We start from the raw sequence: 25,051 nt of genomic DNA, 5'->3' as shown, positions 1-25,051 counted from the left end.
CAGATCCCTTGGGACTGGAGTTACAGATAGTTGTAATCTATATATGTGCAGGGAGACATGTACTCCTTCCACACCCCCGTGTTTTGGAGCATACTATACCTCCTTGGATGTGTGGAACATGGTTCCCTGGATCCTACTCCCATCCTGAGAACTGGAGAACACACTCTGAGGTGAACAGTGGAGTTCAATGCCGGGAACTGTGTAGAAACTCTGTGTTTTTGACACATTATGGCTACCACCTCTTAACCTGCCATCAGTCTCCATGCCTCAATGCCATGAACTGGACTGTGCTCTCCATTACTCAGCTCATGGGAAACATGAATCAGAGACACTTCTATTCTACTTTCCCACCAAAACCACAGCTGTGTGGACATGCTGGACATTTATCTTTTTATACCCTTGTTTGCATAAAACATGCTGATTTTTCTCCCTTGCTGGCACCTGTTCAAGCTCTGCCCCTGTTGCTGCCTCTATCTCCTCTCTCTTACTGGCACTATGACCTACCTGGATTCACGTTAATCCCCATTTGAAGCACTGGACAAAGTAATGATCAAAAGGAGTGCACTTAAAGGGAAAGCTTTCCTTATGAAAATTAGATATATCCCCAAATGGAAAACATTCAGAGGGGACCTTTCCTTGTTTCTATCACCGAAATAATCTAAATACAGCCTCAGAACTACTTACAGGGCGTTTAACTTGTCTGAGGGCTATCTCAGGTATGACAGGACAGGGGCTGAGGCACTGCTCCACTTTAGTGAAGGCGATGGGCATGCAGGGATTATGGTTCAAGTGTTCAGACACATGAATGGCTTTGCATGAATGGCCAGAGAACAAGTGTGTACATGAGACATAGCAGTTTGGCCTCAAAATCCTCAGGGATAAAGTTAAGAACATTTCAGAAGCCCACAAATAATCAACAGTAGATCTGAAACTTCACCTCACAGCCATCCTGCTGTTGCTCTAATAACCAGCCTAGAAATTCAGCCTGTACACCTCATGCCTACCAGAAATAAGTTTATCTCTGGGTTGCACATTTCAAAGATACCCACCCAGTTCCTATGATCTCAAACTCACAACAAAACATATGAAACACTAACTCATCTGTGCCTGGCTCAGCATTTAACAGGGCTGGGGAGATGGTGAAAAAGCACAGGCTGCTCTTCTAAAGGACTCGGCTGATTCCCAATACCCATGGCAGCTCGCAGCTGCCTGTGACTTTCCAACACCCTCTTTGGGTCCCTAAGTGCACTCATGTGGAACACCAACATTCACACGGGAAGAGGTGGAAGGAGGAAGAGGAGGAAAGGGAAATACACACTAGTTACACAGCCTTTCCTTTGAAGGTAAAAATTTTATTTTTGAGGAACTTGTTACTGCACATTTCAGAGAGAGCTATGTGAGAAAGCAAAAATGTTCTCCCCTCATCCTAGGAATAAATAAGGGCATAAAATTTCTTCTTAAATCATGACACTTGGAAGTTTAGCACCAGCATCCAAAATGAACAACAAAGGAAAAAGAGCATTTACTATATATTTCAGATTTCTTTGGTTGGGGCAATCCCCATGTGGTATTAATATTTCTTCTTTTAATTCATATTACCAAAACAGTAAAAACCAGGAAAAAAATATAAAGCACTAGGTTGCTGAAACTGGGGAGGCTGCTCTCCTGCGCCTGTGCAGGTTCCCGGGATACAGCTTGATGGACACTTGCTGGCTCGTTCCCTTTGTAGTTGTTAGTTTCGTAGAGAATAGCAGTAAACATTCTAATGTCCAATTCTTGGTTAGTCTTCCATTTTATTGCTTAGATGTTTCTTTGGTGTTGGTAAGGTCGTGGGTGTGCTTTTTTGCCTTGTTTTTGAATGGTCATTAATTCTTTAGGTCACCTGGAAGAAATTAAAATCAAATTTTAAGAGTGATATACAGTGACCCAAAGTTAGGACAAACAGGCAAAAATTATTTCCATACAATTCAAAATTATTTACAAGGCTCTAAAAATTAGGTATATGTCTTACATAGGCATAATGGGATGAAAATTCTTACTTTTTAATGAAATACTTCTACAAAGTAGAAGAGTCAGTATATACTTAGTATATAAAAGGCCTTGAATGATGATGAACACTGTAACGCAGAGCTGTAAAACACAGGACTGTTGGGGCTTGCTGGCTATTAGCCTAACCCTACACACAGCTGAGTGGGTTAATACAGGTCCTGAAGGGGGACTATCCAGTCTGCCTAGAGAAACAAGGAATGCTGCTACACCCAGCACAGCAGTGTGCTCTCACCAACAGCCAACTCCAACCCACAGTACTGCCCGGGAAGGTTCATTATAAACCCCAAACTGCACTTTCAATAAGTGGCATGGACAGAGTAGGTTTTACAACTGGAGCAAGAAAGAAATACATAAAAGGGTATAGGAGGGTGATAGGCAAAATCCTGGGAATGAACCAGGTGCTCAAGCACAGGCCTGGAATTCCAACACTCAGGCCCAAGTTCAAGACTACAGCAAGTTGGCCACCTGGAGCCTATAGAATGAGCTCTCATCTGTCTGCCCCGAGCCCACCCAAAGAAAACCCAAAATCAAAATCACATATGAATAAAGCTGTTAGCCTAACCCTCTGGCAGCTGCACCTCCTTGCCTAACTTCAGTCTACACAGGTAAAACTTACATCTTTAGCAAGACAGATAAGGAGCTGCTCTTCTCCATTCCCCATTTGAATACCACAGTTGAGTGAAGCACTCATATGACAGCATTAGTCACCTGATAGTGGGCATGTCAATGCTACAGAAGATGCACTGCTCAATCTCTAATCCCCAAGCAGGCCAGAGCTTCAGAGGCCTCCATCCCATACCAAACTGCATAGGGCAAAGAAAAACCATTCACATTTATGCTGCAGTTAACACTTCCCTGGAATTTAAAACCAGGCTCTGGTCAGGAAGTTTTAGATTAACAAACTGAGTCTAGTATGGTGATGCATGCTTGCAAGCCTAGCACCAACATGGATCACTGAGTTCAGACAAGCTGGAATACATAGACTGTCTTTTTGTCTGTTCTTTGTGACAGAGCCTCTTTGTGTAGCTCTGGCTATCCTGAAACTTGTTATGTAGACTAGGCTAGCCTTGAACTCACAGAGATCCAACTGCCTCTGCCTTCTACGTGCCGGAAGGTGTGTGCAACCACTCCTGGCTACTGAAAGATTGTCTTAAACAAATCAGTTACACTGACTGGTAGGTGACAGAACAGCACTGCTTTTCCCAAATGACCTTGCAGTGGAAATGGATCAGTAAATGCCTGCCACACAAAAATGAGGACAAGTAAGATTCCAAACACTCACAGGAAGCTGGAGGCAACCCTAGTGTCCCATGGAAGATAGCTTGGCCAGTCTAGCCACTGGGCTCAGTGAGACCTTGTCTCGGCAAGTAACATGGGAAAGAACAAGAGGGGGAAAAAAAAGCAACAACCTTTGCTCGCCACAAACACAGAAGCCGACTGACAAGCCTGGCTTCTGTCAACCCAAGCACTTGGGAACCTTGAAAGAGGATTCCCTCAAGTTCAAAGGGAAGTACCAAGTCAGCCAGGGTTACAAAGCAATACGCACTACAAACCACCAGCAAACACATGCATAAAAAGCAGGAACTGGGTTGGGACAGCCAGCTCAGTGGGGCAGGAGTGTTTGCTGCTTGTGCAGAGGACGTGCTTTAGTTTCCAGTACCAACACTAGGTGGTTCCTTAGAGCCTATTTCAGCTGTCGAGGATCTGATACTCTTCAGAACTAAGTGAGAACTGGCACTCACATGCACATATCCCCACACAGACAAACACATATACACTAGGTTTTTTTTTTTTTTTAAAAAGCATCATCTAAATAGATAGATAAAACTGGGCCAGCGAGTTGGCTCAGTGAGTAAATGTGCTACTTGTTATCCAAGCCTTCTGAGCTCCACCTCTAGATCCCATGTTCAAAAGAAATGACTCACAAAAAGTGGCAACCATTAAACCTGTCTCCATATTTATACCTCAACTTAGGGACTGACCCTATATAAGGGTCAATCTCCAATATACTGAACATCCAACCATACCCCGCTCCTGCTCCCCCTCCCCCCACCGGGCCTCCAACCTCCCAGGTGCAACAGAGACCACCTCGGGCACAGTGGAGTCGCAGTGTGCTGCTGAGAGAACAGGAACAAGGCTCACCCTGCTGGTGGTTACGGTGCCTGGGAGCCATGGTCACTCGGCACTGCTCTGTTCGGTGGCTGGAGCGGGGTTCTCAGTTGGTGCTTCACCTGCCTTGGTCTGAAACAGAGCAAAGCCACAAACTCCTTCAGAGGACTGTGTAGCTAGCATTTAAGGGTAAAAGGTCTCAAAAGTTAATTTTCTTGCATAGGAAGAGAAATAACAATGCGGGTTTTGCCTTTTATGTGTGGGTCTGAAACTAAGTGGCTTCTACTTGCCCAATAAATACCTTTCCTCCTAGAGTCCAGAGCGTGCCACGGCTGTGTTACTCTGTCCTTCTTCACCAGCAGTTCTGTTGTCCTTCATACTAAGCTCCCAATCCCTGCTAGTCTAATTCCTCCAGAGACTGCTTAACAAGCTCAAGTCAAACGCTGAGCTCATGTTACAGGAAGAAAATACTGTCTACAGATGAAGCCTAAGTAAGCATTGTTGTGCTTGATTAAGTGTTCAGTTTCACACGGACAAAGACCATCTTTAGGACTTTAAAAAAGATGGCATAACTCCTCAGGGTGATCTGCGTGTATCCCTCCTGCCTGCTGGCTTTACCTCTTTGCCATCTTGTGAAACAGCGTTCAGGGGACGGGAACGGCGCCTATAGTTGTAGGGACGTCGGAATCCACGGCGGGCAGACGGCTGGTTTGGACCATTAGCCGCTTGCTGGTTTTCTTTGTCTTCAGCCTCTCCAATAGCAGGGGCAGGTCGTGGGCGAGCAGGTCCCCTAGAGCAGGGAACAGAAGTTACGTAAGAGAGCTACATGTCGGAGGTGGGATGTGTGGGTTGAAGGGTGGGGTGGGTAGGAGTACTGAAGGGCATGAGGTTTGTCTACTATTGCGTCAAATGATTACTTGCTCAGTTACCCACAGACCAGACCAGCACAGGCAATGCAGATGGAATGATGTTTGGGTGAAACCTGTATTTCTCCATTCCTTTGCTCTTTTGCTTACTTACAAATTTGTAGTAAACAAACAATACAGTAAAACACATAGGGTCCTACCAGGCACTGTGATAGGCACCAATGAAAATGGAGAAAGAAGCATGGCCCAGGCTGTTGCCTGCACACAAGACGATCTGGCAGAAACCAAGATTCTTGGTTAGCAAGGAAGGAGTCATTAACCATTACTGCAAACAGGAAGCAGCCATGTAAGGAAGGCTGCAGCACAAATTCTTTCCCAGTCTGTTTTGTTTTTGCTTTAATAAACCCTTATTGATAATCAGCTGGTATGTTTAACTAATAAAACACATGCAAATGTTCCGAAGTCTGAAGGCAGGAATAGTTCTCTGGTACCAGCGTTTTAGACAGGGGAGGGACAACATGTAAGACACAACATCCCAGAAGTCCCATTTGTTCCCCTCACCTCGAAGGTGACATGGTACTGACAAAAGCCTCTATTATGAAGCTTCCGCAGGGTGATGGCTCTTGGGCAAGAGCACCTGCACCCTGAACACATGACCGGAGGAATGGTTTCCATCCTGGGAACCCATGAGAGATGCGTGTTCTGACCCCCCCCCCATACATGCTGAGGCACATACACAAGGAAGAAACCTAACAAAACCACCACCCAAAGGGTCTCGGGGAGTCTAGCCCAAATGAGGAGTAGCAAGAGACAAAGCACATTAAAATGTCCCCACTCTTCACTGACCTATGCCAGTGGTACTGACACCCATGGTGTACAGAGGGCATCGTGGTAAACATCAGAGACCATTTATTCATGTAAATGTCTCACCACAGAACAACTTCACCCCTTCTTGGTTGTTTTGTTTTTTTGAGACAGGTCTCACTGTTTAGCCCTGGCTGGCACAAAATTCAGAGATTCACCCGCCCCTGCCTCCAGCTTTGATGACTTTTCAAAATGTCCAAGGTACAGACCTGATGGCCATAGCAGAGGCCAGAAACATGCCAAAGGACACAGAGCTACTAAACACTTGGATTCTTCATAGGCTATGTGTTCTACAGCCAGCTTTCAACAGCCCCAGTAGACTACCTTGATGATTTAAAATGTTTAGTACTTCAACTTACATTTTTGACACAATAAGGTGCCCATCAATTAATGCTTATTTTGTTTAGTTTAGTAAAAATTAGGCATTAAATCAGATATAGTGTCAAACACCTATAAATTCCAGACTTGGGAGGCTGAGAGCTGAGGCAAAAAGGAGTTCAAATTAGAGGCCAGCCAAGGGTACATAATAAATATGAAGCAAGACTTGGCTACACAGTTAAGATCCTGTGTCAAAACAAACAAAATAAAGAGATTTATTTATGCCACTTCAAGTTGCAGGTCATGACCAGCCACAGTTAAAGAGGGAACAGCATTCTTTCTGGCTGTAAAGAGAATGAATATCTCAATGTGTGTGAAGCCCTGGGCTACTCCCACTACAAACGATCAGGCTCATGACCAAAGCAACCATATCTTCAAATAACAAGCATGGCCATGTAACAGACCCGCAGTGCCCTCTTTCATACCTGCGGAACCTCGGGCGGTAAGTCGGATTCCGATGAACCTGGAGCTGTGTTCCCTCGGGGACTCCATCCTTCATCTCCCCAATCTCACCAGCCTAAAGGGCAATGACAGCTGGAAATGAGCCAGGCCACAGGGCACGAAGGGTCAAAGCACATAGTCCTGTGCAGGAGACTGGCTTTAAAAAGCAAATCTGAGGCAAGAGCTTTGTTACCAGCCTGAAGCTCCAGTAACTGAGCCTGCTACTCACTGGCTATTTTTACAAATGACAGGAAAGAAATGAAAACTCATTCCTACCACAACAGCCTTTCCCCTTTCCTTAGCACAGGCTAGCTTTTCACACATTAAAATCTGACCCTTTCAATGCTGAAAAGGCTATCTGAAGGGCTTGAGCCTTATTTTTAGGGCTCAGCCGGCACTGCTCTCACCTAGTATGTGAGAAGAACTAGTTCCCAGCACCAAAAAGCAGACAAAATAACATATTTATATTAAGAGGAAATATTGTATCTCTGAGCAATTGGGCATGTTCAACTGCTTTCAACTCAGATGCACTGACCCACTAAGGGACATAGGTTTCAGTGTTCATGTTACCCATAGCTAGAAGCAGTTGAGGGAGGTGTCGGCCTGGCAGGAGATAAGGAAGGACTGGCTTCAACCCAGTCCTGACAAAGCTTAAGCATACCTTTACCTATAGGTCTTCCTTGAAGCTTTTTCATCCGCTTATGGTTAAGTTTAGCATTTAAAAGTATGTTTTTGGAGGAAGGGGAGTCGTTAAGACAAAGTATTACAATGGAGCGGTGGCTACCCTCTAATGTGTGATCTTTCTATTTCCGTCTACCAAGGGTTAGAATTATACATATGTGTAGCTACCACGCCCACCCCCACCCCCCCAGCTTAAAAATTCCTAGGCCAGATATATGATCTAGGCCTCTAAGACTGGTGACCTGAATTTGTAACCAGGGACCCACATGATGAAGAGATCCTCAGTCAGCAAAGTGCTTGCCTTGCAAGTTGGAGGACTTGAATTCGGATCCCTACCACTCATGTAAAGAGCCAAGCATGCATCTGCAATCCCAAAATTGGGAGGCAGAGGTGGGCAGATCCCTGGTGCTCACTGACTAACCAGTTTCAATCAGAGATCCTGTCTCAAAAGTAAGATGGAGGGGCCAGAGAGAAGGTTCAAGTTAAGAGCACTGGTTGTTCTTCCAGAGCACCTGAGGTCAATTTCCAGCACCCATAGTTCTAATAGATCTAAAGCCCTGTTCTGATCTTCAAAGGTATGAGGAACCATGTATATACAACAGTCATACGTTCAGGCAAAAAGCCTCCCTACCCCACTACTGTAACATACACACAAAATAGTAATAGAATAAATAACAATAACAACAACAAGAATAGAGATAAGAGGAAGACACCTGCCATGGCCCTGTGACACAAACACACATACATTCACTCACAAAACAACAACCTACCCTGCCTGGCATGGTGGCCCAAGCCAGTAACTCCAGCACTCAAAAGACTGAGGCAGGAAGAGAACCATGAGTCCAAGATCAATCTAGGCTACAAACGATACAGATCAATCTCAACAAACAAACAAACAATAACAAAAACAACAAAAAACCCATCTCCTTGCTTCACTTCTTCAAGAAAAAGAGAACATGAGCACTTCCAGCATCCACCAGTATGCCCACTTGCTTCCTTATAATTCATTTCTTTTTTTACCCTGAGTGAGGGAGGGCATCACACTCACACATCCAAACTTGTCTGTTTTCAACACATGAAGCAAAATAACCCATTGGCCTCTATTCTATCACTGATTAAGGCGGGTATGCCTCTTGAAACCACAGCCATCGCCTTCATTTTATAACAATCACAAATGAAGTACCCCTCACTCCTCAGTTGGCATTATGATTTTACTATGTGTCAATGTCCCTTATAGCAACAAGGCCTACTTAGACTCCTGTATTGAGTTTATTTATCTTTCTCATCATTCTTGGCTATCAGATCCGAGCACCTAAATTTAGGATACTTTACATTTATTTCATGTCCCTGGGTAAGAAAGCCACAAAGTAGAGTGATAATCTATTTTTCTGAACCTGTGAAGTGGTGTAATACTGTTGACATACACCAGTTAGTGCTTTCCAAGAGCCCTCTAGCCTGAAAAAGCTCTGTTCCTCAAATGTTTAGTATATCTGTGTATTTATCTCTGCCTGTATGGACTCTTGGGTTTCAATTTTATTCAGTGAGCCATACTCTGTTGCTTTCATTACTGGCTAATAGGAACTCTACACGTAGGTTTATAGACTCTTGACAAGTCTCCAACAATCTTTAGTCTTTAGAGTACTTCCTGCCTTGGTGGCACAGGATGCTCAAGGCTTTTACTGGTATTTTCTCTGACCCACTTCAGAAAACAAGTATTTCTAGAAAGGGGCTTCTTTCCACCAAAGAGTTGCACCCAGAAACAAATAACTCAAGATGAACCATGCTCAGCACTGCTAGGGTATCCCTGCGTTGGGGTCTTTAAGTACATACATGCTCACAGAACATACACATGCAATCCAACATGTTCCGTGTATATGCCTCCCTTGATTTGCTTCATCTAACAGCTCTGGTAGTTACACTCTTCATTTAAATAAGGGGCAAAAGTGAGGCCAGAGGCACCAAACAAAACAAAAAACCAACCAACCAAACAAACAAAAAAAGAAAAAACCAACCAACCAAACAAACAAAAAAACCCCCGCATCATTTGAGTCCTTTACACATACACTGGCAAACTTAAACTTTTCCTCACTGAACACTGTCCTCTATGTTATCAAACCTGACCACCATCTCCTTGATTTCTGATTGTCCCCTACAGCCTCGTCATCAAGAGTAGATAACTTCATGATGCTTATTCTTGGATAGGACTCCCATCCTGGCTTCATCACATTTTCAGCAAGACCTTACTGAGCTTTTGCAGCAATGAGTTGCCTCCTCCAAGATTCTCACCCTATTCCCTCCCTACCCCACACCATCCCGACCAAATTACGTCTGTGCTTAACGTCCTGACCACACAAGCACCACACCACATCAAAGATAGGCAGAAAAGTCATTGATGCAATCTTTATGTGGTAATATGTGATGTGTGTTTCTTTGGTTTTGGTTTTCTTTCATTCTTTCCTTCTTTTTGGTTTTTCAACAGGATTTTTTTGTGTGTAGCCCTGGCTGTCTTGGACCTCACTCTGAAGACGATGCTGACTGGCCTAAAACTCAGAAGCTGGGATTAATGGTGTGGAACAACTTGCCTGGGTTTATAATGTGTCTTGTATGTGTCAGTTTGGTAGTATGGATATATCAATACAGCAGTACACCTGGAGAGGAGAGAGGACAACCTGAGGTGTGGGTCCTTGCATCCCTCCATGTTTGAAACAAGGCCTTTTGTTGTTGGTTTCTGTAGAGGTCAGACTAATTGTCCTGCAAGCTTTTGTAGTTTCTCCTGTGTCTGTCTACAATCTTGCTGTAGGAAGGAGCTAGCACTACATATGCACACTGCTATGCACAGCTTCACTTGGTGCCTGGCGATATGAGCTCAGGTCTAATGCTTGCACGGCAAGTGCTTTTAAAACCACTGCCAAAGTCATCAAAGTTGCTAATTGTTAAAAACACTCAAATCGGTCGGGCGTGGTGGTGCACGCCTTTAATCCCAGCACTCGGGAGGCAGAGGCAGGAGGATTTCTGAGTTCGAGGCCAGCCTGGTCTAAAAAGTTGAGTTCCAGGACAGCCAGTGCTATACAGAGAAACCCTGTCTCGAAAAACAAAACAAAAAAACCTCAAATCTCTTTATCTGTAAGAAAAACAACAAAAAAAAAATAGAAGCAGCATAGCTTAGTTCATAGGCTAAAGACAAAATTAGGACTGATTTTAAACACCTGCCCCTGGTAATAGCCACAGTGCTGCTTCCTTCTCTCATCAATTACTCTCTGAAACTTAGGGGCTCTTTCAAATAAACATAACCATCATTCTCAAGAATGGGGACCACTGGCTACTGATGGTATGTATGTATGTATGTATGTATGTATGTATGTATGTATATCTCCATGTTCTTCAGCATTAACCACTGGTCTGAATGCTGCATGGTATTATTTCCCATGTTGTCCCACATTGGTCCATAAAATTTCACTCTGCAGTAGGAGTCAAAGCCTTTTCCATCTGAACTTAATAGTTTGTAACTACTTGAGGTTAACCTTCACTTTTAAAAAAATAGTTTACAACAACACAATGTCCTAGAAGATGCCTAGTTACATGTAGAAGTTTCTGATTTGGCTTCAGGAGACTTAGTAACTGTTTATCAATTGTGCAGTAGTGCTCCTGAAAGATTCTAATGGAAAAGTTGCTGCAGCCATCTAACATGGGTTCTGTTTCCAAGATGGAACAGCTATGGTCGGCTGTGTTCCAAACAACCACATGCAGTTATTTATATGTTGCCAAGAGTAAGCACGCTGCTGGGGTGGGGTGGTGGGGGGGATCAGCATTAAGTCACATGATGCTCATTCTATGACACCAAGAAATCATTTTGCTCCTATCTTTAGTGTGAACTATACTCTCGGTTTCAGGAAGTGTACCTTATATGCCAAATAGTAGGAACAGCCTGGAAGCCGCTGCTACAGAACGGCAACCCGGCTGCGTGTTCTTGCTTTCCTTTCCTAGAAGCCTCAGACGCTGCCCTGAAGATGCCTACTCTGCCTCGTGTACCCCATGTCTCCATACATCTGACACTCCTTGTTATTTTTAGCACATTTGTCAGGGGCAGCTGTTGAAGAGTTAGAAGGGAAAAACAAGAAGCCGTGTAGAAACAACAGCCATGCATGATGGGAATGGGAGGGGAGAAGCAGAGAGATTGAACAGAATGTTCAGTCCAAACATTTGGGGGGGTGAGGGGTGGTGGAGCCCAAGGACACTAAAGAAGGAGCTGTAGCTGAGGTAAATGAGGACCCACTCTCAGCTTCCCAAGCTCCCTGGGAATTGAAACACTGTTGTAAAGCTTATTAACGAATTCTCAAAATCTCTACTTATTTCCAACACTCAAAAATCTCCATTCTGTTAGGGTACCAGAAAACAGCTCTCTCACCCGATTTGGAATGTTACATTTTCCACTGCATATTGTGCCCCACCCTCATGTTTAATACCACATTCTAGTAAAGGCACTCCATGCCTCCACTTAACAGACAAACTTCATCTCTCCAAAACCTGATTTTCTCAAAAAGTGAAAGCAACAGGATTAAAATCTAGGCCCTTTTTGAAATAAGAGTCGAAGTTCTTTTGTCTCAGTACGAAGCAGAATCTAGCCCTGAACTCGGACTCCTCCTGCTCAGCTTACATCATCATGCCTGGCTTGTTTTCCATACACATCTACAAACTAGACTCGATACCTATTGTCCCATGGTAGGCATGGCTCATGATGTACTTTTATTATTATTATTATTATTATTTTAATGATGTACTTCTAAACACGTTTTTACAAGTGCTCTAAACAGGCGGAGTGGGCCTTGCCTCAGCTTTGGTAGCACAGGAAGCTGCAAGCAATAAGCAATGTGTTACTTCCGATAGCTGGAGTTGAAGGAGGAGGAGGAGGAGGCAGAGAAGGATGAAGGGTGAGGACTGCTGAGGAGTCTCAGGTGCATTTTACCTGCATTCTGTTGGGATGGGGAAAGACCCGTGAGCGACGGTCAAAGGTCTGTCCCACGTGGTAAGGCGGGAAACGCCGCTGCCGGTATGGAGGGCGATACTGGGGGCGGCGCAGCTGATTCCTGGCCCCAGAGAACTGCCCTTCTGCAGCAGGGGGCTCAAATCCTTCACTGCTGCCGCTCCCTTCCTCCTCCTCCTCCCCAGCGTACTAGCGAAGCAAAGAAACATAGTTTCAGAAGAAGTTACAGCGAGGCAAGAACCAAAGAATACCACTTAGGATGAGCTACCACCAGGAGAAACCCCAACTCCCAGAGCAGTGACCTTTCATTGTGAAGACACAACACTGTGCAGACACAAGCACATAGCCCAGACAATCAAATGATTGACTGGGATAAACTACATGGAGATTAAAATAGATCTATGCAGATATCATACCGAGCAGCAGGAAAGCAAGAGCAAATCAATCTATTACCAAATCTAAGAATACTGAATTAGATAGAACAGCAGTGTTACACTGTTTGGCTCCTTTCAATGTGTCTCCCAAATTTACTCAGTGGGGAAAGTCAAGAACTATCAAGAAAAAAAAAAAAAACAAAACAAACAAAATAAAGAAAATTTTATGATGTCACCAGTTGATTTGACCTAGGCTGTAAGCGACCTAGGGCAGCTGGCTCTCTGGAAGCCTTCCCAGGCTACGAAGGCAAGGCACTACCACAATTCCACTAAGATGCTCATCTCTCACCAGCATATGGTGGAGCTTCTAGTTCAGAATGGCAGGCAATCTCTCAAAAGACCAAGCACAAAGCAGACAGAAGAATCAGACTGTCTTCTACTAAACCATGCATCACAGGCAGGCACGCAATGGCGCAGTGCAACCCCCAGTCTTGTCTCCCAATGTGCACAGGACTTTCAATTGAAATGGGTTATCAGTATTGTGTTATTTTAAATTAAGTAAAGTTAATTTTAACTTCTAGTATAATAGCAATATCATACCATTAATGATTTTGAGATCCTTAACACTATCTAAGCCTAAAGGTAGGTTCAAAATTAAACAGCGAGGGCTAAGATCTATCGCATCCTTCCTTTCTATGTAGAGATAAGGTTTAATTATATTTTAATAGCAGGACATCTGAATACTATTTCTAAAATACAGAACTCATTTTTCCCTTTTATTTTAAAAACTAAACAAACATCCCTAAAGAATTTACTAACTCAAATCTCTCTTTAAAGAATATGAAATGACAAAGTCTTGCAAGAAAACACCTGTAATTTTTTTTTTACCTGAATTGAAAACTAGTCAGCTAGTGATCAGTCTCTTAGACGATGGGTTTACTTAAGCTTCAGAGCCTCCACACCAAACCCAGACGCCCAACTACTAAACTCCCCACAGAACTGGTTTGGTCTAACTTCGCAAACCAATAACACACTGTTCTGAGGGACTGGACTTAGCTCAAGGGCCCATCCATGTCAGGTAGGCTCGCTGCCACTGAGCCAGAGCCCAGCCCTTTTACTTTTCATTTGGAGACAGGGTCTCCTAAGTTACTCAAGCTGGCCTTGAACTCACTCTGTAGCCCAAACAGGGCTTGCACTTGCGATCCTCCTGCCTCAGCCTCCCGAGTAGCTGGGATTACAGACCTGCGCCACCAGGCCTAGCTCATTCTACTCTTTATAAAACCTGTATGAATAAATGATTCACAGTTATGTAAAGATATATTTTGCATAAAAAATATTCACCACATAAATTTCTGAAGACATTATCTCTAAGTTCATACACCTACATCTTTCATATAGACCTCTATGAAGCAATCACAATGGTTCCACCCTTGCTGACCATACTCAAGTTAGTACAGTGGAAGACTGCCACAAAGATCAACTTCACTTCTTTTCCAGCTCTTGGAGGGAAAAATGTTCAGGAAAAATGTTTACTGAAGATTTTCTACCACTTTTACTTCTGAATTGACCTACACATGAAACTGACCATACATAGCTAAGATCTGGAATGTGAATGAACTGAGTCAAAGCAAACTCCTGCCCCTCAAAGATTAAGTGGAATACATGTGTGTACCTGTCTGTGTGTACATACATGGGGAGGCTAGAAGTTGACCCTAGGCATTGTTGAGACAGGGTCTCTCATTGAACCTGGAGCTAGGATAGCAGGATGAGCTACCGGCATCTACTTGTCTCTCTCTGTTCCAGTACTTGCGATTACCCAGTGTCTGCTGGACTCAGGTCTTCATGATTGTATGGCAGGGGCTGTACTGACTGAGCCTTTTCCCCAGCCCTCATCAATTGTTAATAAAACATAGTAAGAGAAAAGAATATACAGATGAAATATATGGAATGCAACAAAATCAACGCAGGACAGGAGCAGATGGCAGTTTGAAAGCAGAAGCACACAGAAAATGTGTATGTATCAAAATAGTGCCAAGTCCGTTTCATCTGTGTATTTTTTTTTTTTTTTTTTTTGTAGCTCTAGATGGCCTGGAACTCAGAGATCTGCCTGCTTCACCCTTCCAAGTACTATGATTATAAATAAGGAGCTACCATAATTAGCTAATCTAAAGACATTTTGTTCTTTTGGGATTTTCTTCTGAGTTTTTCTTTGTGACACAGGTAACTTTCCTACCCTACTGTGCTCAGAGATCCCTGACTATTGAGCCTATGGCACTGGCACCAGATTCTACGTTAAAAATATGTATCATTATATTACCACACCTTCTTAATGAAAATCTAGCAAGCTCCTTATGACCACAAATGGGTTCATTATGTTTGCCTTGAGAATATTCCTTTAATCTCAATCTAAGAATGTTCCAACCAGATTCACTTCACCTAAAGATGCTTCAACTGGACAGAGACTAATCCAGATACCTAAAGATCTGTAATTTCGCACCACTTTGCTTTGAACTAAGAACAAAAGGCTGTCCTACACCAAGTAGCCCCTTAACCGCGGCTGTCACTCAACACATCTGAGGCAAGCATGCACCATGATTCCTAAGATAGCCCCACTCTTTCTTGCCAGACAAACGCAGACTTTCTTAGAGGCCAGCTGTCTCAGCATCAATGCAGGAAACAGGCTGCATAGCTGTGATGGGAACCCCAATCCTGGTGCCAGTAAATACCACAAAATGAGGATCTGGCCAAAGGAAGACAAAAAGCCTTTGGACAACTTGGCACCTTCATTAAATCTGGTTATGAGATAAGTGAATGTCTGTTACTTGCAGCCAACTCTATCCTAAATGACACAACTTCTGAATGGCAAGTTTCCAATGGGACCTGTAGCTATGAATAAACTCTGGGCACTAAAAATTTCCTTCCAAAAAATGATCATGTGCCATATCTCTAGAATATGGCACTTTCAAATACGGTATTTATCTGTTCCTAAGTTCATTCAGTTTTAAAAATGGAGACATTTGCAATCAATGATTAGGGACACAGAGAACATACATTACGGGGAGGTCCACGGCGCCTGCCATAGTAGCCGCGTCTGTACCGGCGCCGGTCAGCAGCATAGCGACTCCCTTCTACAGGAACTCCATCTGGGCCAGTCACATTTGCTGCTTCAGCACCCTGAGGAAGAAAACAAAAGTCTCCAAATTTAAAAGAAACCAAGTAACCTTCTTCCAGGAGCAGTCAGTCACAGGGTTAAGAACCCCTACTGTGATGTTAGGGTCCTGGACCTCTGTCTTGAGACACCCCACCCACCCCCTTGTCTGGTCAGTCAAGTTAGAAGCAGTTCATACATCAAACATGAATGAATGAATATAAGGTACTTCAATGGAAGAGAGACCAAATACTATGAAACGTTAGCACATGCTAAACCCTGTGGTACCCCAAGGTACTACTGGAATCCTGAGTGGTTAGCTCCGGCTGCTCTAACCATCGGAGTTACTGCTTAGCTTGACAGAAATAAGGAAGAAAAGGCCCTTGATATAGGAATAGTCTCCACATAGGAGACTTTAGGCCTTCCTGTTTAGGCAATACTGTTGACATTGACTTTTTCTTTTTCTCTAAGAGTTAAGGGATGAAGCTGAGAATTCAAGCATGCTATGAGCCAGTATTCTAACACAGAGCTATATCCCTAGCTACCACATCACCAAATTCACCTGCAACAAATCTGGATTTAAAAAAAAAAAAAAAAAAGCCCTACTTCTTTGATATAGGATACTCTAGAGACAGGGAAATGTGAGCCTGGCCTGTCTGCGACTTTAATCACATATTCTTTACTATGCAGCTAGGTGCAGAAGTACATCATGATCTGGCCAGGGTGAATCCTAGTTATCAAAGCCCTGGTGCTTCCCAAAGTCATCCTGCATACCTGTCTAGAGCCTAAATTCTGGACAGTATGAGATTAGAGACAAGGAAAGTTTTGTCTCCTGGGCCCCTTAGAGCAACCTATACAAGAAATAGGCAGCATACATTACCCAGGAGGCTGCTGTATGCAGCCATTGCACACCAGGATCCACCATGAGAGAAAGCTGGTCGGCTTAATTGGCTGCAGCCAAAGGTTTTTGTCCTTGAGGTGCAAGGGTATACTTTTGAGAAAGAATGTTACTGTGTAGCATAGACTGGCCTCAAACTTGCAACATTCTTCCTTCTTCTTCAGCCTTTCTAGTGCAGGGATCACATAGCACCATGCCTAGTTTATGTGGTGCTAGGGACTGGACCAGGGGCTTCATGAATGCGAAGCAAGCACTCTACTAATCGGGCTACATGTCTGGACCAAGACAGCGTGAGGTCCAAACTAAAATGTCTTACATTTTGAAGGTTTTATTCCAAAGTTCCTTTATTAAACAAGAAACTAAAATATATAGCATATTGAATATTTATAATGGCATCCAGTAAAAGTATTTCTGCTTCCACTCCCTCCTATCACAAAAAATTTAAATATTTCAGAGGCTGAAAGGCCACATATTATACAATAAAACTATGTACACAAACACACATTACAAAGCTTCTCACCTTTTCTCCTTCAACTACATCAAACTCTACAGTTTCTCCATCCCCCACACTGCGCAGATACTTGCGTGGATTGTTTTTCTTGATGGCAGTCTGCCAAGGAAACAGAAAATACCATTGGAGGTGTATTCCAATACTGAAATGTGTTCATCAATTTCATGTTAGCCAGATAATATCTGTATTTTGCTTAAAAACAAATTCCCCCATTCTTCCTTTAACCTGCATTTCTAAACACCCTTACACCACAGTGTACATGTCTTTCCTGACTTGTGGGACGCTTCAAACTGTACCCCAATCGTATCCCAGTCGGTAGTAGAGAGATGCAGTCACTCAGTCAAGACATTGACTCAGGCTGTTACATCAAGCCAAGAGGCTCCTGAGATTTTCTCTCTGGCTCCTTCCATGAGGGCAAAAATGCCTACATGAGACCTTTTATAAATATGGGCATGGTTTGGTTACAGAAGCTTATACATGGAGGGTGGCATGTTGGAGTGTTATGAACACACACTGCTCTTGCAAAGAAAGACTTGAGTTGGGCTCCCATACACACATTATGTAGACACCTGCCTATAACTCCAGAGGATCTAATATCCTCTTCTGGTCTCCACCAGCACTGCACATATTTGCATATAACCCCCCCACACACACACACACAAATAAAAAGTAATTAAAATATTAGTGTGGCTGGATATAGTGATATGTGCCTGCAATGCTAGCATTTGGAAGGTGGATCAGGAGTTTAACACTAGATTCTTTCTCAAAAATACAGAAAGATGGCTTAGGGGCTCATGTTTGGAATTACCGGCACGTGATGAAGCAGGAGAATTATTATGATCTTGAGGCCAACCTGGACAACTGAACATTCAAGACCAGTGTACACAAAGTAAAACCTTGTCTCACAAAACTAAATGAACACATTAAATAGTGATAAAAATGAGATATCAACGAGATAAACAATATACTGGGAACATAATAAACCAGATTCATTTCAGGACTGATGGCACAAAAGTGTAATTTGACCTTTAAGGTCTTCCACTTTATGGAAGAGGAAACATGAGGTGGCGACTTACGCGAGGTCACAAAGCTAAGAGCAAGTAGAACATTTGTATCCTTACACTATGGGAATTTTCAGCATTTTACACCTCACACACACCAGCATTAGGGAACCCACTCTACATAGGGCATCTGCATCTCGATCATCTGCGTAAGAAAAGGCTCTTTCTCTTTTTCAAATAAAGGGAGAGGAAGCCTCAACAAATTTCCATTTCCCTGGCTGGCATCTCCAAACGGTTAAAGGGCTGGGGAGTTTCTATGGAACTAGGTCAACCTTATTTTATAAAGCGATTAGACATGTGTAATCCAGCCTTCCTCTACTCTGAGTAGGAGGGAGAGAAGGGAGGGAAAAGTGAGCCAATAGGGCAGAGACCTCACCCACTCCACAAGGAGGCAGCTCAGGACAGGATGTATGCGCGCACAGCATGAACATTTAACCATTCCAAAAAAACAGCCCCTCCCTGCCGGCTCGTTCCCTTTTTCCTGTTAAACTGGGCAGGCCTCAACACACTGAAGTGACTCACTACACAGCCTCATGGGGCTGAAATCGGGTCATTAACTCACAGGCGAGGAGGACAGCCACCAGCATGGAAGGCCCTTTCTCCTAGCCTCACCAGAACAGGGCGCTTCTTCCAAAGGTCATTAACCTCCACATGGGAAGAGCAACACTCCCTTTTCACACTGCTAGGACTCTAAGTCATCGTATCTCAACAAAGCCACTCCAATCATCTAGTTACAACAGAAACCTAACCCACAGAGCAGATCTAGGAAGGATGGAAAATACAGCTTGTGATGTTTTTAGATGTGGCTATCTCCAACTGCAAAACTGCAGCCCACCACACACACACTCAAACCCGAGGGACCACGTGCAGCGCAGCAGCTGTACAAGTCCATGGGCAATGCCACGGTATCTGGCAAGATTCTTAAAGTGGCAGGCCTCTCTTTCAGACCGAATATACAAAAGGAACATCAAGAACAGGTGTGACTTCTCTTAACCTACTTTATAAAGCAAACAATCTAGGACAATAATAAAGATCGCATGAGGACTGAGACACAGGAAACTGTCCTTGGACTTGGACATGTACTAGATAAGTCTCAACCAACAGGAGGGAAAATTGTCTAAGAAATGGAAGCGTTCTCATGTCTGAGGTCTACACACATCTAATCATCCTCTGGGTGCTGTTCACAAATCAAAGAAGTTTTAGTCAACACCAGCTCAGGCAAAAAGCCAGGCTGAGTCTGGCCAAGCACCAAGGAGAACCACACCATTAGGCCAGTGCTGACATGGAAGCAGATTTTTTTTCCCCTTTGCTAACGACTCACAGACTTTAAAAACCAGAAAGTAATTTAACTGAAAATGACTTCATTCAAACTTGAAAACAACCCAAATGTGTGAAAACAGTTTATATAGTGGGACAGGAAGATGTATCTGCCACTCTGAATAATGTTGAACTAGCTCTCATTCTAAAATGAGTTCAAGACACTACAGTCATTTACAGGACTCACACAGTCAATATATACTGCTAGAATCCCTCTTACCTGGTGTACAAACACATCTTCTTTGGTGTCATTTCTGTTGGGAGGCAGAGAAAAAGAAAAAAAGAAAAAGAAAAAGAAAATCACAATTAAATGGTCTCAGCATTCAGAGACACTTCAAAGAACAAAGGCACTATGAATAAAGACCGAGGCCTAAAGAGAAAAAAAACATCTTTTAAAGTTTGTCCTTTCAAAACAGATGCCAAGAATCAGTTCCCATAACCCTCATCTCTCCCAGATGCCCCTTCCCCACTGCAGACTGCAATGTCCAAGCATTGGACTCCCCACACACAGGGACACCCATTTGCTCTCATGCCTTTCTCAATCACATGCTGTGTAATCAGAGCCCTAAACTTTCCTCCCAGCCGAAGCAAGACAGTCAAAAGGACAGGGCACAGCTGTGAACTAGGCTCTCCTTACACTGAAACTTAAAACAGCCTTCCCACCACCCCACCCTAACCTCCACACAACCCAGACAGATAAGAAACTGGAGGAATTGGTTTTAAAAAGCAAGAAAACAGAAAAACATCAACACCCTATAAAATACATCTCTATGTCTCCAAGTGGCCTGTGGTTACCTGAATTCCAATATGGTCACAAAGTCACCAGGGTTTAAACACTGTTTTCCTCACAGGACTCGGAGCAGACCAGAGCAGGGCTCACAGCCCAGCTCAGTTACTCTCTAGTTTGTGACCTTAAGGAAAGTTGCTTAACCAGGTTCTTTTTTTCTCCATCTGTGAAATTATGGACACAGACTATCTCGTGTTCGTTTCTGACTGTAGTTCTAATCTCTGTCCTAAATACTAGAGTATATGAATATTCTAGGAATGCATATTAATATTTAATGACCAAAAGCTTAGAAATAAAACTATTATAAAACTATTTACAATGCTTAGAAATCTCAAAATGAATACAACCCATTAGTAAAGTAGAACAATGGATTTGTAACTGCTGTTTCTACAAAGTAGGTACAAGACATGCAGACACATACCGGTTTATAAATCCATATCCATTTCTGACGTTGAACCATTTGACAGTGCCAAGGACTTTGGTGGCTAAAAGTCGGGATTAAGCAGATATGTTAGCACCTGACCTACAAAGAGCTAAATCTATCACTAAGGCCCTGGTATCATTACACAAAGCCTAAACACCTTTGAGTAAATCATTAATGGGTTAATTTAAAAAAAAAATTTAAAAAAAAGTGGAAATGTGATTAAGAGAAGATTATTTCAAGCCTGAACTTTTCTTTTGTTCAGACTTTTTACCAAGAACTCAAAGGATGGCCATGTGCCTAGACAATTCTGCAGTAATTAGAACTGAGAAAGGTAGTTGAGAAAAACATGCTGGTAAAGGTTCAATTCCAAGAGAGAGGCAGCTGCATATGCCTATAAATCCAGCACTTTGGAGGTAAAAGAAAGATCTGGAGTCTGAAGCCAGCATGGGTTAAAACAAAAAAGCTCCAGAAAGTTCCCAGGACCAGGGACTTGGCTCAGTTGGTAGAGCACTTCACATTCATTCAAGAGGCAACAGGTGTACGCCTCAAAACAAATGCAAACCATCAACTAGGGAAATAAAGAAACACATAAACACATTCCAGTTATTCACCCAGACATTGCCAATGTACAAAGGAAGAGCCACAGAGAAAGAACAGGTAAGCTGGTTCATCTTATCAATTCTAGTACTTTAAAATATTAGGCAAACTTTAATGAGCAACACAGTAGCTCCTTCTTAGTAATCAACTTACAAAGATATAAAGAAACTGTCATCAGGTGGCCAAATAGGGCTGGTCAGAAGTCCAGAGTAATAACAGAACTGATGCTGTCTCACCCCAGTTCTGTACAGGACACAACAGACGTTTTCACACCAAGGGGTTAACCTGCTGCTGTCTTCAACAGCTGAGAAGGAAACCCTGGCATTTGCTAGAGTTGACAGACTACTATTTTCTATCCTCTGTCATGGGTAATTTCTCTAAAGTACCTCACTTGAAAATTCATTAAGAAAAAGAATCTAAATTTTGTAAACTCCAAACATGGCTGCTGGGATCAATGATGAATGTCAAATTTAGTATCTCCAGGAAATAGGCCTAAACCAAGGAAATGCATGAGACAGTCATCAACACTCAGTGAAATAGAAAACCTGGCAGGACTACAGTTAGAAGGGAAAAGCTAAGGAATGGACAAGCCAGGTCTACTGCCTCTGAGTGAGAAGATGCAGGGGTTCTTTCTGAGTGGTGCAAGGATGGGCTTGCACCAACCTCTTAGCTTTCCTTGAGGAGCTCCTAAGCCTTAAAGCCAATCTAATGTGAGCTGCAGAGCAAATGAGAAAAAAAACAAACTGATGTTTCAGATGTCAACACAGGGAAGTCAGGTTTGGATAAACAGTATGGCTTCTACATCAGGATTTACATGAGAGGATTTTGTTTCTTTCAAAAACTCTGGATATACACAAATAAATAAAGATACACACATGGAGGCTCTGGAAGAAACTGATACAAAAAAACACTAAGCCCAATGTGGTGGTGCACACCTGTAATCCTGCCCCTTGGGAGACAGAGGCAGGATGACAAAAAGTTAAAGGTTATCCTCTGCTACAAGGTGAGTGCTGCGGCCAAGGCCAGCTTGGGCTACTTCATGTGACTAATCTCAATAAATAAATAAAAGTGCAAAACCAAAACAGATACGCAAAGAAAGGAGGGGAAGTCAATGATAACAGCAGAAGGGGGAAGACAGGCAAGATTCTCAAGTCTGTTTTCACAAGGTTGAAGGTGTTTCTTTCCTTCTCAAAGTTATTTTTAAAAATACTAACTGTACAAATATCTATAATCAGACAAATTCATTCACACTTTTAATACTAAATTCAAATACACAAGAAGGTGTTGGTTGGTAAAATAAGCCTACCCAGTTATTTTTACTTGAATAAACTTGTTTTCCCTAAAGGACTACACGGTATAAACCAAAGTTAAGGCCCCTTTGCAAAGACCAGAATGAGAGCGTCCAAGATATCCATTTCAGTCAGTCCTGAGTCCAGAACATTTTGGATATCCCTGTGTCGGCCTGGCACAGGAGATGGCAGACCACATCGAACAAAGACAAACAGTGCTCAAAGTGTCAGGTGGAGGCTTGCCCTTCATTTTCAGAGTCTGGACTTTTGAGTTGGCAGGATGAAAGACATCAGACTCATCACCAGGTATCTGGCAGAAACAGAACTAAACTGCTGGGGATTACAGAAATTAACCTTCGTTTATAGCCCTACCCCCCTCCTCCAATCTCCAAAGATATTATCTACTTTTCTTATCTCAAAAGTGCAAGGATCAAGTAAAAACCTGTAGGATTCCATCTGCCCTTAGTAAGGTATCATTAAGAACCTGCTTCGGCTAGCAACACAAGGTTCTTTCATTTTGTGTGGAAATGGTCCAAGGAGCATCTGGTAGAAAGTGCCACAATGTAACACCCACAAGACCTTTAAGGAACTTTTTAGTGAGGGTGGGGAAAAAAAAATTGGCAGGAACCAAGTTTTTAAAGCCTTGGGAAAACAAGAACTAGAGAATTGTCAGGGGTGGGGAACACCGAATGGTGTTCTATTTCTTCCACAATTATTCCTTCAGCTTTCTTGCTAGAATGGGGAGGAAGCTCAGAGAGCAGGCGAGCCCAATCGGCCCCACCCAGAAACAGTGAACATTTCTGAAGCATCCTACACCATCTGTTAACTTTCCTGTTTCGGATAGCAAACCACATGCGCACGCACACACCCTCCGGGGAGCTTATCCACCACCCACCTGCTAGGCAAGCTTGTGGAAGGCTTCACACCGGGCGTTCCTTAAGGAAGATGAGGACACCCAAATGTGCGACAAAATACAACAGCCACAGTTGTAAAACCTCTGCCCCCCGCCCCCCCCCCCCGCGAAATCTCCAGTCCCCACCTTCCCTTTCCCTCCAGTAACAAGTCGTAAGTGTTTTGGACACTCGTCCTACTCCACTTCCGACTAAGTTTTTCTCAGCCGTCACACCACGTGTGTTCCCACGGTGCGGGAGAGGGGGAGAGGGGAATGTGCAGCAATAGGAAGGTACTGGAGGCTCTTTGCATCTGTGGGCACTGTAAGGGGAGGAGAGTGCCCGCCCCAAGTTTCCCGGGGCGTTGCAACATCTCTGTGCCGGCATGTGGCCCGCAGGAGCATGGCGGCTGTCCCAAGCCCACGAGGGAAGGGCGTCGGAGACAGACACCTGACCCTCCCAGGCCAAGGGGGTAAAAAAAAAATACACCACACAATAAAATCTTCCCAAGTCACCCCTCCCGTGCCTTCCCGGTGTCCCCTCCTCCCCACCGAGGAAACGTGATGCTTTCACGACCCATAGCAAAGACTCCCCAGACCTGGCCCACGTGTCCCAGCCCGCCCTGCATCCACGTCCATCCTCGCCCGCCGTCTCTCCCGGGCTGCAGCTAGGGACTCACCGAGAACTTTCTTCTCCGCGTCCTCGCCGCCCGCGGGGGCTGATGAGGCCGGGGCGGGCCCGGGGGCTGCGTCTCCGCCGGGGCTCCCCGCGAGCAGCGCGGCGGGCGCCGGGGCCTGGGGCGCGCCGCTGGCCGCCGGGCTCTTAGGCGCGGGGTCCGGGGGCGCCGCGGCGGGCGCGTCGGCCGCGGCCTGCGGGAGCGTGGTGCCGCCGGTGGTGGCCTCGCCCGCCTCGCTCATGCCGCCTCTCCGCTCTCTCCGGGCACCTCGGTGGCGGTTGGCGGCGGTTAACGCGGTGGCAGTCGCGGCGGCCGGCTCGCTCTCGGGGAGGCCGGTGCGGATCGCGCGGCGCGGCGGCGGGCGGCGGCTCGAGGGCTGGGGACGCGCGCGCTCGCGGTCTCGCTGGATCTCCCGGCCCCGAAGATGGCCCCGCGCAAGTGCTCGCGGGCGGCGGGCGGGCAGGCGGACGCGGGGCGGGGAAAGAGAGGGTGGGGAAAGCCGCCGTGGCTGCTTATTAGCATTTAAAGGCGCCGGCGCTACTCGGCAAGGCTCCAGGAGCTGGCGGGTCCGGGGATGCGGGCACCCGGGCGAGGTCGCTGCGGAGCAGAGGAGACATGCCCTCCCCAAGACGTCTTTCACCTGAGCCTGCTTCCTGAGAGGTGGAGTGGGCCCACAGCGCCTTAAAACAAAAACAAACAAACAAACAAAA

At 44.4% G+C, this 25,051-nt stretch overlaps 1 protein-coding gene and 1 non-coding gene across 3 annotated transcripts; both read right to left on the bottom strand.

The window, feature by feature from the left end:
• Nucleotides 1-1,331: 1,331 nt before the first annotated feature.
• Nucleotides 1,332-24,797, bottom strand: Ybx3 (Y-box binding protein 3). 2 transcript variants are annotated; one of them, XM_021165632.3, is made up of 10 exons: nucleotides 24,345-24,797; nucleotides 20,887-20,950; nucleotides 19,899-19,932; nucleotides 17,310-17,399; nucleotides 15,795-15,917; nucleotides 12,352-12,558; nucleotides 6,692-6,783; nucleotides 4,777-4,948; nucleotides 4,192-4,290; nucleotides 1,332-1,882 (listed from the first exon to the last, which is right to left on the bottom strand). In XM_021165632.3, the coding sequence occupies exons 1-9, from the start codon at nucleotides 24,580-24,582 to the stop codon at nucleotides 4,225-4,227; spliced, it is 1,086 nt and encodes a 361-aa protein (XP_021021291.1). In that variant the 5' UTR covers nucleotides 24,583-24,797; the 3' UTR covers nucleotides 1,332-1,882; nucleotides 4,192-4,224. The 2 variants fall into 2 exon arrangements, with proteins under 2 accessions (XP_021021291.1, XP_021021292.1); XM_021165633.3 differs by lacking the exon at nucleotides 12,352-12,558 and having other exon boundaries at nucleotides 24,345-24,794.
• LOC115031366 (small nucleolar RNA SNORA70) lies at nucleotides 16,715-16,848 on the bottom strand. Its single transcript, XR_003837007.1, has one exon. It is a non-coding gene; the product is annotated as a small nucleolar RNA SNORA70 (small nucleolar RNA).
• Nucleotides 24,798-25,051: the final 254 nt, after the last annotated feature.

The sequence above is a fragment of the Mus caroli genome, unplaced genomic scaffold, assembly GCF_978045245.1.
Source record: "Mus caroli unplaced genomic scaffold, Mus_caroli_1 scaffold_7, whole genome shotgun sequence".
Lineage (NCBI taxonomy): Eukaryota > Metazoa > Chordata > Mammalia > Rodentia > Muridae > Mus > Mus caroli.
This window is presented reverse-complemented; position numbering and strand designations above follow the sequence as displayed.

What these genes read in the sequence shown, in the direction of transcription:
- Ybx3 (XM_021165632.3), bottom strand. Translation starts at nt 24,582, where the DNA reads ATGAGCGAGGCGGGCGAGGCCACCACCGGCGGCACCACGCTCCCGCAG. An exon ending in ATGTAGTTGAAGGAGAAAAG is followed by an intron (nt 15,918 to 17,309) that starts GTGAGAAGCTTT and finishes TTTCTTCCTCAG; the next exon opens with GGTGCTGAAGCAGCAAATGT. An exon ending in GCCGTGGACCTCCCCGTAAT is followed by an intron (nt 12,559 to 15,794) that starts GTATGTTCTCTG and finishes TTGCTTCGCTAG; the next exon opens with TACGCTGGGGAGGAGGAGGA.